Genomic DNA, 13,814 nt, shown 5'->3' with positions numbered 1-13,814 from the left:
TTGGACCTCTGGACCCATGGCCAGGCCACACAGGCAGGCAGGAAAGTGTCGTTGGCCGGGCTGGGGTCACCAGGGGGAGTGTAGGTAGGCGATGCGATGCCGGCCAGGCCTTTGGCACTGCGGACCTGCAGAAACGCAACGCCCGACCCCAGCACCTTCACCCAGCCCGCCACGCGCGCCGCCGAGGAGAACCGGAAGCCCAAGGGGTGGAGGGAAGGGAGACGGAGTGGGCGCTGCGGGCTACATCCGGCCGCCGGGGGCGGGGCCGACGCGGCTCGCGCGCGACCTTGACGCATGCGTGATGCACGGCTGCTCCCTGCCGGCCGGCGGGAAGGACAAGCCGGCAGACCGCCTGCTCGCCGGCGGTCGAAGGTCGTGCTGCACGTTCGCTCGCTGGCTTGCTCCCGGGCCGCCTCAGTGTCCTCCGTCACCCCGGGAGGCCTGGCTTTTGCCATGAATCTTGCCATTTTAAACTCTTCACTTCGTGTACCCCGCAAAGCGTCCTTCTGCTTGCAGGAAAGGGAAAGTTAGAAATGGAGAGTTTAAAAGAAAAAGAAGAGCTCGAGTGTGAGGCAGAGATGGAAGGAGAGGCCCAGGCCCTGGACTGGGACAGCGATGAGACGGTGATTGAGGGGTCCGTGACAGAGAGCGACCCAGAAGACGAAGAACTGCCGTGGAAAAGGTGACCACGTAGGGCAGAGCGAGGGCCCCTCGCGCCCCTCGGCCAGGGGTGTCCCAGGCGCTCCGAGCTTCGAGGGGGACAGGGGGGTGTCACCGTGTAAAGAAACGGTAAATGAGCAGCCATGGGTTCCCTACCCTCCTTAGGGACCAAAGAAGGCTTTTTTGACTAGAGCTGTAAGTCTTTTTTGCACAGGCAGATGTCTTGAGTGTGAATCCCTCACATGAATTTTGCACCTCCCCGCTTCAGCTCAGGTTTAGGAGATGGTTAATTGAATTTCTCCCAGGAAAAGCACGTGTTGAGAGAACTGGTGCCTACGAAACCAGATGGGTATTTGGTAAGAATAAAAGCAATGAGTATGGGTTTTAGCTCACCGAAGTCTTTCCTAAACAAGTTCTGTCTGCTAGACACAGGGGGACAGAATCAAAAGGATGAAGCCACTTACCTTTGAAAAAACTTCAGGTCAGGAAAAAGACTTAAGCAGATAGTTTCAGTATAATGTGGGAAATCCAGGGATGAAAGTATATTCAAAGTGCTGTAGAAGACCAGAATAGCTGCTCTTCCTTCAATCTTGGTGTTTCTCAGAGTTGGCTAAGTTGATGTCTGAGAAGAAGCTTGAAGATGGGGTAGTAGTTTTCCAGATGAGGAAGAGGTTGGTTCTTGGTCAGGGAATTGCATGAGTCAAGGTATAGAGACAGGCACAACATCATGTTCATGTGTTTGGGATGTACAGTTAAAACTAACAATTGTCAAACATGGGGTAGAGAGTGGTGAAAGGTAAAGGTAAGGTGTGGTCACATAAAGCCTCATACATCCTATGATGGTCTCTACTGGGAGTCCATGTCAAGGACTTTAAGTAGAAGACCATCATAATCAGATTTCCATGGTCTGATATGCCTTAGTAACGCTTTCAGATTTTAATATGCTCATGATTCACTCTGGAATCCCGTTACTGTGATTCTAATTCAGGAGTTCCAACCTAGGGATTAAATGATTCTAAATTTCTAGCAAACTTTTAATATAAAGTTGGTATAATTTAAACAGGAATTCCCTTTTATAAATCAATGCTATAGAGATTAGGTTAGGGATCATCAGTAGTTATAGAAAGATGTGAATAGTGCTCTCCTAGTAAGACATGGTAGGTATGGAGGGAAAAGGAAAATTAGAGAATTCTTTAGAAGGTCTGGGAAGGTGGCTCAGTGGTAGAGCGCTTGCCTTGCATGCCTGAGGCCCTGGGTTCGATTCCTCAGCACCACATAAGCAAAAAGAAAAAAGCTGGAAGTGGTGCTGTGGCTCAAGTGGTAGAGCGCTAGCCTTGAGCTGAAGAGCTGAGGGACAGCGCCCAGGCCCAGAGTTCAGGCCCCACGACCGGACCAAAAAAAAAAAAAAAAGAATTCTTTAGAAAATAAATTTGGTAGGACATGGTTAATTAGATTGGGAGCAAGGGAAAGTATAAAGGTTTTTGGTTCTTTTATGTGTGTGTGCAGTAATATTTGCTCTTACTGACATATGGGGCATATTTTAACAGATGCATAAATCTCAGAGAAACCACCCCAATTAAGATTCAAAGCAGTTCAATAACCCTAAAAAAAGTCTTACTCCTTTATAGCCAACTGCATTTGAATTACTGTTCTCTCATATGGAGGTAACTTTTTCCCCACTCTGATTTTTTAAAATAGTACTTGTTTTGATTTTGTTTCTTGCTTGGCTTTGATTCTCAACAGCTTGTGATGTGTCTGGGTATGATTTTCATTGTATTTGTGTTCGGGGTTCACTCATCTTCTTGAATCTGTATAAATTCATGTTCTTTCCCCTCTCCCTTCTTTTCTTCACTATATAGGTCTAGGGTTAGGCCTTGAACCAAGCCAGGAAACAAAACAGACCAAAAATCAAAACAAAAATAAAATTGGGCTCTCCCATTACAGATAGTTATTTTCATTGCAACTTTGGTCCTCTGTCTATTTATTAATTTACTTTTCAATGTACTTTTCATATGTACTTTTGATGTAGCTTTTTAAAAAACATGTTCCCACAGTTTTTAGTTGTAATGATTAGCCTGTTTTGGCAGGCCAATCATTATTTCCATCTGATTTATTTTTACACTTACCTGCAGTGTCAAGGAAGCATTGTTTTTTCAGTCCTCATAGTCCAAGGTTAAAAATTAATATCTTTCATTGGCATGGAAATAAAATCAAAGTTTAAATAGAGATGGGACAGAATGGTGGTGGTTTTGATTTTCTTTCTTCTTCATCCTCTTGCTTAGTTGTATGTTGTTCATCCTGACTGTCTTTCATGTACAAGTTCCCATAGGAAACTGAGGCCCTGGTATGGCAGATATCTCTAGCAGACAGAATATTACACAGTTGACTATGGTTAAATACTCCTTAAGAAAAAAAAAAAAAAAAAAAAAAAAACAGATCTTTTTGCTAAGAACTGAATTTGGTGATCTTTGGGGCTAAGACTTTGAAAGACTCAGGATGCCATGTATTAATATTGTATGAAAAAGCACTTGAAAGCCTAGATTTGGTCCTACTGTTGCCTCAAAAATTTGTACTAAGGTGCAGATGATCCTCCTTGGGGTTTTGTTAGTACTAAGACACACTTTGACAAGCTCTGGCAAGTGAGCTGAGTAATGCACAAAGAAGATTTTTTTAAAAATTGTTTCTCATTTATTTTCATTTTTCATCATGCTTGGTTAAAATCACATGTAATTAACATGTGATCTGGATGGTAGTGGTGCACTTTATAATAATAGCTACTCAGGAGGTACAGATTGGGAAGATCACAGTTTAAGAGCAGCCGAGGCAAAACATTTATGAGCCATCTCAGCCAGTAGCTAGGCATGGTGGTACAGCCCTGTCATCTCAATTTTGTAGTTGAAATCAGGAGGATCATGGTTCCAGGTCAGCTGTGGCAAAATAGGTCACAAGACTTCACCTCAACAGAACCATCTGGTCATGCTACGACCTGCCTGTCATTCCAGCTGCAGTAGCAAGTGTAAATTGGAGGATCATAGTTCATGCTGGCCCAGGGCAAAAGCAAGATGTTCTTTCAAAAATAATGACAAAAAAAGGCTGGAAATGTAGCTCAAAGAGTAGGACCCCTATCTAGCAATCACAAAGCCCTGCATTCAAACCCCAGTACTGTCAAAAAATAAAAAAACATCCATAAATAAGATGAACTGACTTATTATAATGCTTAAATAAGTTACAACATGTCCTTATGATGAATACTTAATGGCTTAGGGAAGAATTTTAATGATACTTCAAATGTTTAAGTGAAAATTGGAGTTTCTAAAACCTTGTGTAAATTTTCAGCACTCAAGGGTGGTGTTCTGTTGCTTAAGCTACACCTCCAATTCCAACTTTTTGTTGATTAATTGGAGCTAAGTGTCACACACACTTTTCTGTTTTGTCTGGCTTCAAGCCTCTATCCTCAGATCTCAGTTTCCTGAGTAGCTATAATTACAAATGCCCAGTTAAATTTACATATTTTTAAGAAACATAAAAGATAAAAACCACCTATCCAATAGGGCATACATACCAGGCACTGTTTTAGAGGCTGCTTATCATAAACTGAAAACTAATTAATATTAAGGAATTACTGATTTAATGTAATAATTATTGTTCTTTTGAAAGATTATGTTTAAGAGTGTATTTTAAAGTTACATACTGAAAGGTTTCTATATGAAATGAATTAGTATGTCTAGAATTGACTTTAATCCATTGAGTGACCAACAGGGGGCAGAGTTGTGCTGATAAAGTAAAAATGAGCTTGAGTAAGTAAATAAACCAAAAGCTTAGTACCAAACTACATTTTCATGCCTAAGTACAGATGATTTGCTGTTACACGAATAGATTCTGGAAACTGTTTTAATTTCAATTTTTATTATGATAAATTATATGTTAGATGAATTTATCATTTTAACCATTTTAGTTTTAGTGGCTTTGAGTACTTCCACTTTGTTCTACAACCATTACCACTGTCTCTAGAATCTTTTAATCTTCCCAAGATGATACTGTATGTCTATTAAATAACTCCTTATTTCATTTTCCCTTTACCCATGGAAGCTACCATTTTACTTTCTGTCGCTTAACTTGACTACTCATATCTCATAGGAGGATATCTCATATGGATGAACTCACCTAGTATGTGTCCCTTATTGTCTGGTTTATTTCAATTAGCATACTGTCTTCAAGTTTCATCTAAGTTGTAGATGGTATCTGTATTTCTTTTCCAGAAAAATAATGTTCCACTGTACGTATAAAAGTCATATATCCTTGTTTCCAGTAATGGACAATTGGTCTCTTTTTGGCTATTGCAGGTAGTACTTCTATAAACAAAGGTCTGTACTAGTCTCTGCCTTCCATTCTTTTGTGTATGTACACAGAAGTGGGAGTGCTGTTTTAAATGAGTTCTGTTTACTTTGTTAAGGAACCAGTGTGCTTTTTTTAAGGTAGTTATATACTATTTTTACATTACTATAAACCATGCCAGCATTGCATATGAATTCCAATTTTTCACATCCTTTTCAACATTTTGGTTATTTCTGTTGTTTTTTTTCTAAGTATACTTTTTAACAACTACACTAACAAGTGTGGTATGGTATTCCACTGTGGTTTTGATTGTATTTCCCTAAGGATTAGTGATGTTGAGCCTCTTTCATATACTTATAGGACATTTCCTCTTCTTCTTTGCAGAAATGACCATTCAGGTCCTTTGCTTTTTTTTTTTTATGTGATACTGTACTGGGGTTTGCACTCAGGACTTGCACTTGGGAAGCACGTGCTCTACCACTTGAGCTACTTTGCCAACCTCTTTTGGCATTTTTTTTTGATGGAGTCTTGCTTTATGCCTCTGCTGCAGTTCTTTTTGTGCATGCCTTTGGCTTCAAACCATAGTCCTCTGACCTCTTCCCCATAAGAACCTAAACTACAGGCTTGAACTACTGCACGTAGCCTTTTGCCCACTTTTTAAACAAAAAGATAAATACTTAAGTTTTCCAAGTAGTATACTCAATGCTTTGAATCACAGCTATTTCTTAGTCTGTATCCCTCACTAGGTTTGGAGATTATTGAGGTCCATGGGTCATGTATCTTCTTTTTATTTATTATTTTTGATGGTCATGGGATTTGAACTCAGGTCCTGAGCTTTCCTGCTCAATGTTCATGCTCTGTCACTTTGAGTCACAGCTCCACTTGTGGTTATTAGTGGTTAGTTGGAGGAGAAAAGAGTTTCATGGCCTTTACTGCCTGGGCTGGCTTGAACCATGATCCTCAGATCTCAGCCTCCTGAGTAGCTAGGATTACAGGCGTGAGCCACCAGTGCCTGCATCATATGTCTTCTTTGTCTCTTCAGTGCTACCTCAAGTATAGTAATAACAGTAAGAAATAAATTACAAAACTTCAAGGAATTCTCTGCCTGTATATTATTAAAAGCATATATTCTCCGGTAACCTGAGATTTTAATTTCAGCTTCTTCATGGTATAGAAAAATATGGAGGAAAAAATTTAAAATAAGGATCTCTCAATGATCTAATTTCACCAGTGTTAAAACTATTACCAGTTGTTTCTTACTGTCAAATGCCAAAAATAATAGCATAATATTTGTAAAAATGAACATGACCATGATTATTTTTTCTTCTTGAATAAAGTTTCAACTTAAATATACATTTCTGAAATAATACCTGAAATATAAATGTTAAAAATAGTGTAAAACTGAGAATTTTAGCAAGTTCAGATAGAATAAAAATGATAGCTAAATATTAATATTTGTTTCAGATACATAATAATCTGTGCCTTTTTTTATTTTTTGGCATTTGAAAGGTTACTCTTTGATCAAGACATATCTTCTAGATCTGTGTTCAGTCTTCATCCTGGTATGAATAGAAGGTGCCAAGGTGAGAAAAATTCTCTTTATTATTATATCAGTTTCATAACTATCTATACCATTAACTGCTGCTTTTAAAAACTGTAACATCAATTAGTTATACAAGGGAGTTTCATTTTAACATGTCCATTTATGTATACAATGCATCATGATAATAATTTTCCCTTCCATCATTTTCCCTCCTCTTTCCCAAACTAGTTTTATCGAGTTATCTTACTCAGGTTTCACACATGTTCATAAAGTATTTTGACTATATTTACCCTCCTTTGTTCTCTCTGTTCATCTGTCCCTCTCTCACTAGTACCTACACAATAGATGATTGTCACATCTTTGTTTTTTGGCAGTGGTGGGGATTGAACTCAGAGTCTCATGCTTTTAGGCTTAGGTGCTTTACTATTTGAGCCATACCATCAGCCTTGCTTTTTTTTTTTTTTTTTGGGTCCGGTCGTGGGGCCTGAACTCTGGGCCTGGGCGCTGTCCCTCAGCTCTTCAGCTCAAGGCTAGCGCTCTACCACTTGGCCACAGCACCATTTCCGGGTTTGTTTTTTTTTTTTTTCTTATGTGGTGCTGAGGAATCGAACCCAGGGCCTCAGGCATGCAAGGCAAGTGCTCTACCACTGAGCCAACTCCCCAGCCCCAGCCTTGCTTTTTATATTTAGTCTTATACTTCAACGTTATAAAGTTAGTTTCTTTCTTTTTTTCTTTTTTTTTAATGTTTTTTTTTTCGTTGTGAAAATACTGTACAGAGGAGTTACAATTACATGAGCAAGGTAATAAGTACATTTCTTATCAAGCATTGTTATCTCCTCCTTTGTTTTTCCCCTACTATCCCTGCCCTCCCATCTCCACAACTACACTCCCCCCTTCTCCCCCCACCCCTGCTCCGCCCCCCGCCAAGTTAGTTTCTTTCTGTGGTATGGGGAATTGAACCCAGAATTTTATACTTGCTAAGCAAGCATTCTCTACTCATGCCTTGGTTTTGAGCTAGAGACTTCCCAACTTTTCATGGGATGCCTTTGAACTTGTGATCTTCCTGCCTCCACCTTGGTAGTAGCTGAGATTTCAAAGTATGCACCTCAGTGTCTAGTTTGCACAAAGTTTCTTGTAAACATTTGTAGTAGGTTCTAAGGACTATTAAAATCTATTGCAATAGAGACAACAATAGGAATTATAGCTTCCAGAAAATAGCTAAGATTTCTAGAAAGGGCCTGGTTTTGAAGTGGTATCTAGATAGTTGTTTTTCCATTCCTCCCACATCTCTAGCTTAATTCTAAAACTTGTCCGTGTATAAAAGTGGAAAATAACTTGTTTATAAATTATTTGTGTGTGTATGTATGTGTGCATGTGCCCGTGTATGCTAGCCCTGGGGCTTGAACTTAGGACCTAGACGCTGTCCCTGGGCTTTTTTGCTCAAAGCTAGCACTGTAACACTTGAGCCACAACTCCACTTCTGCCTGACTGGCTTTGAACTGGGACCCTCAGATCTCAGCCTCCTGAGTAGCTAGAATTACAAGTATGAGCTCCCAGCATCTGGCTGATTTTTATTGTTTCTAATATATTTATTCTTGAAATAAAAATTTGCCACACACCCTTGCTATCTGTATATCATATGTATGTATGTATATATATTTTTATTGCCTTTCACTATACTTCCTGAGCTCACTTTTAAGTTGACATTAACATTTCTTGGAAAATTTTACCTTAAAAAAGGCCAATTCTAGAGTATTGGATTAAATGATAAGATTATTTCCTTTTATGGTTTCTTCCTATGTGTCTTTTATTTTGGAGGATTTTTACAAACTGATGTTAAAGAATAAAGAAATTTTAAGAACACATGAGAGTTTTCTAATTTTTATGTATTATTTTGTAGATTACAGTCTTTTCCTGTATGTTGTTTTATAACCCAGTGGAAAGTTAAAATTTCATTTTGGAGTAGTCTTTACTACTTGTTTTGTCTCCAGAATGCCTTCTAATTACTTATAAAGTACCAGTAGAATGGAGTTAAATGTCTTTCACTGTCCAACAAAGTTTTTTTCTCATTCTTTTCTTTTTACCAGTTATTAATATGCAAGATTCTTTAGAATATAAAAATAATGTAGAAACTAAGAAGTTTTATTTTCTACTCATTAATTTCACTCTCATTTAGCAGTGGGAGTTTGGTGTTTGCATATTCTTCCAGACTTTTTTAGGCCTCTAATACCTTCATAATTGGTATCATATTCTGTCCTTGTTTATATTTATCAGCCACAATCTGTCATGTTTTTGTTTTGTTCTTTTGAGACACTGTCTCGCTATGTTGCTCAAGATGGCCTTAAACTCAAGATCCCTGCTTCCTATATGTTATTACAGGCATATGACACAATGCAATTTTTTTTAGTTTTTAATTTTTTTATTTTAAATAAGTTTAATGAAATAACAAGATACTGATTCTAAGGGAATTTTTTTTGTACTAGTATTGAGGCTTGAACTCAGGGCCTGGGCCCTGTCCTTGAGCTCTTTTTGTTCAAGGCTTGTACTCTATACCTTGGGCCACTGCTTTACTTCAAGCTTTCCGGTGGTTAATTAGAGACAATAGTCTCGGGGACTTTCCTGCTTAGACTGGTTTTGAACCACAATCCTCAGATCCCAGCCTCCTGAGTAGCTAAAAACTTGCTAAAACTTGGGCCCAGCAGCCAGTTTTTTTTTTTATAAGTAGACACTAGAGGAATAGCAGTAGTGTCTTCATCCTTCATTTGTACTAGTGTAGATGTCTGTTTCATTGGTTGGCTGCTTGTCAAATCTAATTTGTTTAATTTGTAGATCCAGTAGGCTTTCTTGGATTGACTAAGTGGAATGTACCTTTTAACTTTAAGCTACATAACAAACCATCTGCTCCACCACTTACAAACTAAGATAATTATTGTTCTCAGTCTTGACTCCTTCCTTGTGCTTCCATCAGTCATGAAGGTGCCAGACTCTTCTCAGTTACTAACATACAAGTGCTACATCAAAGGCACTTTCCCTAGCCTTTTCTATCGCTACCTGCTATATACATTATATTCCTTATTTAGTGCGTTTATGATATTTATGATTTATCTCAATACTATTAAAAATAAATATTCAAATAGTACTACTGACCAGTTTTCCTTAGAATAGCTATCTAAAATAGATTTGCTGTTAAGGGATGTACATGTGTTAGCTCTCGATAGATATTATTTCTGAAATATGGGTTAATACAATTTTTACCCTTAGATCCAACACAAAATATATTCAGTCATGGCCAATAGTTTCTGATTATTCAAATTCTAATTTATATTTTCAGAAAATATCAAGGTTATATGTATTTTAATATTGGTTTTCATAGTTTTTATTTTGTATATGAATTGCCTGAATATGTTATTTTCATTTTATAATGGATTTATAACAATGTATTATAAATTAATGGTAGCAAACCAGGGTTATTTATATTATAGTTTTACTGAGAATTAAAGTTACCTTTTCATGTTATTCATGATATATTTTGTGGTAAAAATTATAAGTTTTTAAATTTTGGTACTGGCTTTTGAACTCAGGGTTTTATTCTTGTTAGGCAGGTACTCTATCACTTAAGACATGCTTCCAGTTCTGCTTTATGCTGGTTATTTTGGAGATGAAATCTAGTGAACTTTTCTGTCCTAATTGGTCTCAAACCATTATCGTTCAGACCTCAGACTCCTAAATAGCTAGGGTTACAGATGTGAGCTACCAGTGTCCAGATACAGAAAATTTTGAATTGTTATATAGTATAATCTATCTTTTCTGTTAGTTTATCTCCCTCCCCTTCTCCCTTCTCTTCATTGTCCTCCTCTACGTGCTCTTCTTTTCATTTCATTTTGGTCAAATGTAGGATTTTTTTTTTTTTTTTATTGTGAGGCTTGAACTCAGGGCCTCACAGTCCCTGAGCTCTTTTGCTCAAGGCTAGCAGTCTCCCACTCTGAGCCACAGTACCACTTCTATTTTTTCTGGTGGTTAATTAGAGATGAGAATCTCATGGACTTTCCTGCCTGGGCTGGTCAAGCCTCAATCCTCAGATCTCAGTCTCCTGAGTATCAAAGACTATAAGGCAAGGGCCACTGGTGCCCAGCTCAAATGTAGGAATGTTTCATCTACCTGAAAACTGAACAGAAAATAATTCTTATATTTGTTTTGGTTTATTAAATTTATATCTTCAAGATGGTTGATATATTTTGCCATATGGGAAAGGAAGGGCTCTAACTTTATTTTTTCAAATACTCAAACAACTGTCTTATTTATTGATGATCCAATTTACTGTTTCAAATAGTATGATTATGCTATATTACATTCATATATAAGTAGTTCAGTCACTATATTTTTATTATTTCAAGCTTTTGGTACTTTTTTGTTTTGTTTTTATTTTTGTATGTTTCTTTTTTTTTTCAGTAGTGGAGTTTGCTAGTTGGTGTTTTACTGTTGAGACATGCATCAGTACATTTTACACTAGTTGAGAAGGTATTCTACATAGAGTATGTTTTCATTTATGTTTATAATTTAACTTCCACCAATGAGAGAAGACTTTTCTCTTTGTCTTTCTTAGCCTTTCATTTAACAATTTTTTCTAGATTCATCTGCTTCCTTGCAAATGACATAATATCATTCTTTCTGGTCATTGAGTAAAACTAATATAAAATTATATAAATGTGTGTGTATGTTTGTGTTTGTGCCCACTCATCCCTGTCAGGTATCTGGGCTGTTTCCATAACTATGCTGTGGTAAACAGTACAGCAGTGAGCATGGTTATAATAACAGAGTTATTGTTATTAACAAGCTCAACAATGAATAAATATTTTTACTGTATTTTTACTTTAGCTTTTGAATAAATACCCAGGGGTGGTATTGATGGTTGTAGGATAGTTCTATGTTTAGTGTTTTGAGGTATTGCCAAACTACCTGCTAGAGTGGTTGCACTAGTTTACATTCTCATTGATATATAATAAGGTTCCTTCTTTCCCATATCCCTATCAGCATTTGATGCTATTTGTATTCTTGTTAATAGCTATTCTTACTGGGGTGAGCCAGAATCTCACTGCTTTGGTTTGCATTTCCTTTATGACCAGTGATGTTGAGTATTTTTCATGAGTTTATTGGCCGTTTTTACTTCTGAGAAATCTTTTAAGGTGCTAGAATGTTTGGCTCTTGATAAGGACCTTCTTTCTGAATTGTAGATAGCTACAATGTTTCCGTATGCTCTTACAACCTCTTCTTTGTCCTCATTGAGCTCATATGACCTCTTCTTGGTGCTCTTTTATTTTTGTCAAGAAGATAGTACTGTCTCTTTTTTCTTCTTTTCATAAAGATGTGAACTTATCTAAATTTAATAGCCTCCAAAATATATCACTCTTGATTCCATTATGTTCATCTTAAGAGTCAATCCTGGCCAGGGACCCATGGCTCACATCTGTTAACCTAGCTACTCAGGAGGCTGAGATCTGAGGATTGTAGTTCAAAGCCAGCTTAGGTAAATAAAGTCCCTGAAGCTCTTTGTTTCCAGTTAACTACTTAATAGCCAGAAGCAGAGCTGTTGCTCAAGTAGTAGAGTACCAGCCTTGAGCACAAAAGCTCAGGGACAGTATCCAGGTCTTGAGTTTAAAGAGAAAAAGAAAGAAAAAGGAAGGAAGGAGGGAAGGTAGGTAGGCAGGCCAATCATGGTTGGTGCTTCAGAAAAAAAAGCCAGAAGTGGTGCTGTGGCTCAAGTGGTAGAGTGCTAGCCTTGAGCTGAAGAGTTGAGGGACAGCGCCCAGGACCAGAGTTCAGGCCCCACGACCGGACCCCCCCCAAAAAAAACAAGTTATTTATTATTTCCATTAGTATTTAAATCTACTTCATTATATATATGTAAATATATATATATATATATATATATACACACACACACACATGAAACAAAGAAATAGCAAATGCTAGTTTATATTTAGTGTAATGTATGTGTCTTCTTCCAAGTAATATTTTAAAGCAATGGCATATGAAAGTGATGATTAAGAAATTATAATAATACAATTTTGGTGTGCTGGAGGGCTAAAGCTAGGTCTTCACACATTCAGCATGTACCTTCCATCTACCTAATTACTTTAAGTGACATTTTGAAGTGTTTATGAAGTCCTTGAGTCATTGTCAAAGCAGAGCAATAAAACTATTACAAATGATTCATGATTATATTTCCTTTTAGGCATGCTTTCTCCTGAGATTAAACTTGGGATGAAATTCAGAAAAGACTTACAAGAGCGAATGAATAAAAATAAGATGATGCCCATTCTTAGTTCAGATACAGTATTACAGGTATGTTACATGTTTACTAAATGCATATGTATTAAAATTGTAAATCTATCTCTCAAAGTATATTACTAATGATAATACTATAGTATGGTTCTTTTTTTAACCTTCTCTATTTTCTCTCTCTTTTTTATGCAGTGAATTTGACCTCGTGATTTTATTGTCTTCATAACAAAAGTTGCAATTCAGAAACCATTATTTTATTATCCTCATAACAAAAGTTGGAGCTTAGAACTTTGCCCCTTTCTCTTTTTATCTCCACCCAGTTCACAATGTTTGCATCTCTTAATAGCTAGCCTTCTCTTAGATCTACAGCTGGGCTCAACACATTAAAGTCTCAGCACAATCTTCTTTGTGGTTTTAGCTTTTTTCTGGAAAATTGGCTTAGTATGACCACCATAGCCACTCTGCTTCCTGTAATAATAATAATACTTTCCCTGGGCTTACAGAGAATCCTTGCCCTTCTTATACTGTGTTACTTGGTGAGGTTGGTGCTTGCCACACTTTTTACAAACAGTACGGTGGGTTTTAGGAACATTAACCATGATGACAGGAATCCTGCAGCAGCACCAGAAAAGTTCTCTCTTTCTCTCCCTCTCCCTCTCCCTCTTCCTCTCCCTCTCTCTCTCTCTCTCTCTCTCTCTCTCTCTCTGTCTCTCTGTCTCTGTCTCTGTCTCTCTCTCTCTCTCTTTTGTGCCAGAGCTGAGGTTTGAACTGAGGGCCAGGGCACTGTGCCTTATCTTTTTTGTTCAAGGCTAGTATTCTGCTACTTGAGCTATAGTTCCTCTTCCAGCTTTTGGATGGTTATTTGTAGCTAAGAGTCTCGGGGACTTTCCTGTCTGGGATGGCTTTGAACTGTGACCCTTAGGTCTCAGCTTTCTGTGTACTTAGAATTAGAAGCATGAGCTACTTTAGTGCCTTGCTCCCTTACCTCTTTATC

The 13,814-nt window shown here is 37.8% G+C and overlaps 1 protein-coding gene across 1 annotated transcript in view; it reads left to right on the top strand.

The window, feature by feature from the left end:
* Positions 1 to 505: 505 nt before the first annotated feature.
* The window catches only part of Ankrd31 (ankyrin repeat domain 31), a 112,199-nt gene continuing 98,890 nt past the window's right edge, over positions 506 to 13,814 (top strand). The window contains exons 1-3 of the mRNA XM_042690960.1: positions 506 to 682; positions 6,505 to 6,578; positions 12,771 to 12,880. Of these exons, the coding sequence (XP_042546894.1) occupies positions 534 to 682; positions 6,505 to 6,578; positions 12,771 to 12,880 (333 nt within the window). The 5' untranslated portion in view covers positions 506 to 533. The remainder of the gene's footprint in view (positions 683 to 6,504; positions 6,579 to 12,770; positions 12,881 to 13,814) is intronic.

Source organism: Dipodomys spectabilis, unplaced genomic scaffold (assembly GCF_019054845.1).
Source record: "Dipodomys spectabilis isolate Male_0828 unplaced genomic scaffold, ASM1905484v1 ptg000140l, whole genome shotgun sequence".
In the NCBI taxonomy this organism is placed as follows: domain Eukaryota; kingdom Metazoa; phylum Chordata; class Mammalia; order Rodentia; family Heteromyidae; genus Dipodomys; species Dipodomys spectabilis.
The sequence above is the reverse complement of the archived record's forward strand: the minus strand, read 5'-3'. Positions and strand labels throughout refer to the sequence as shown.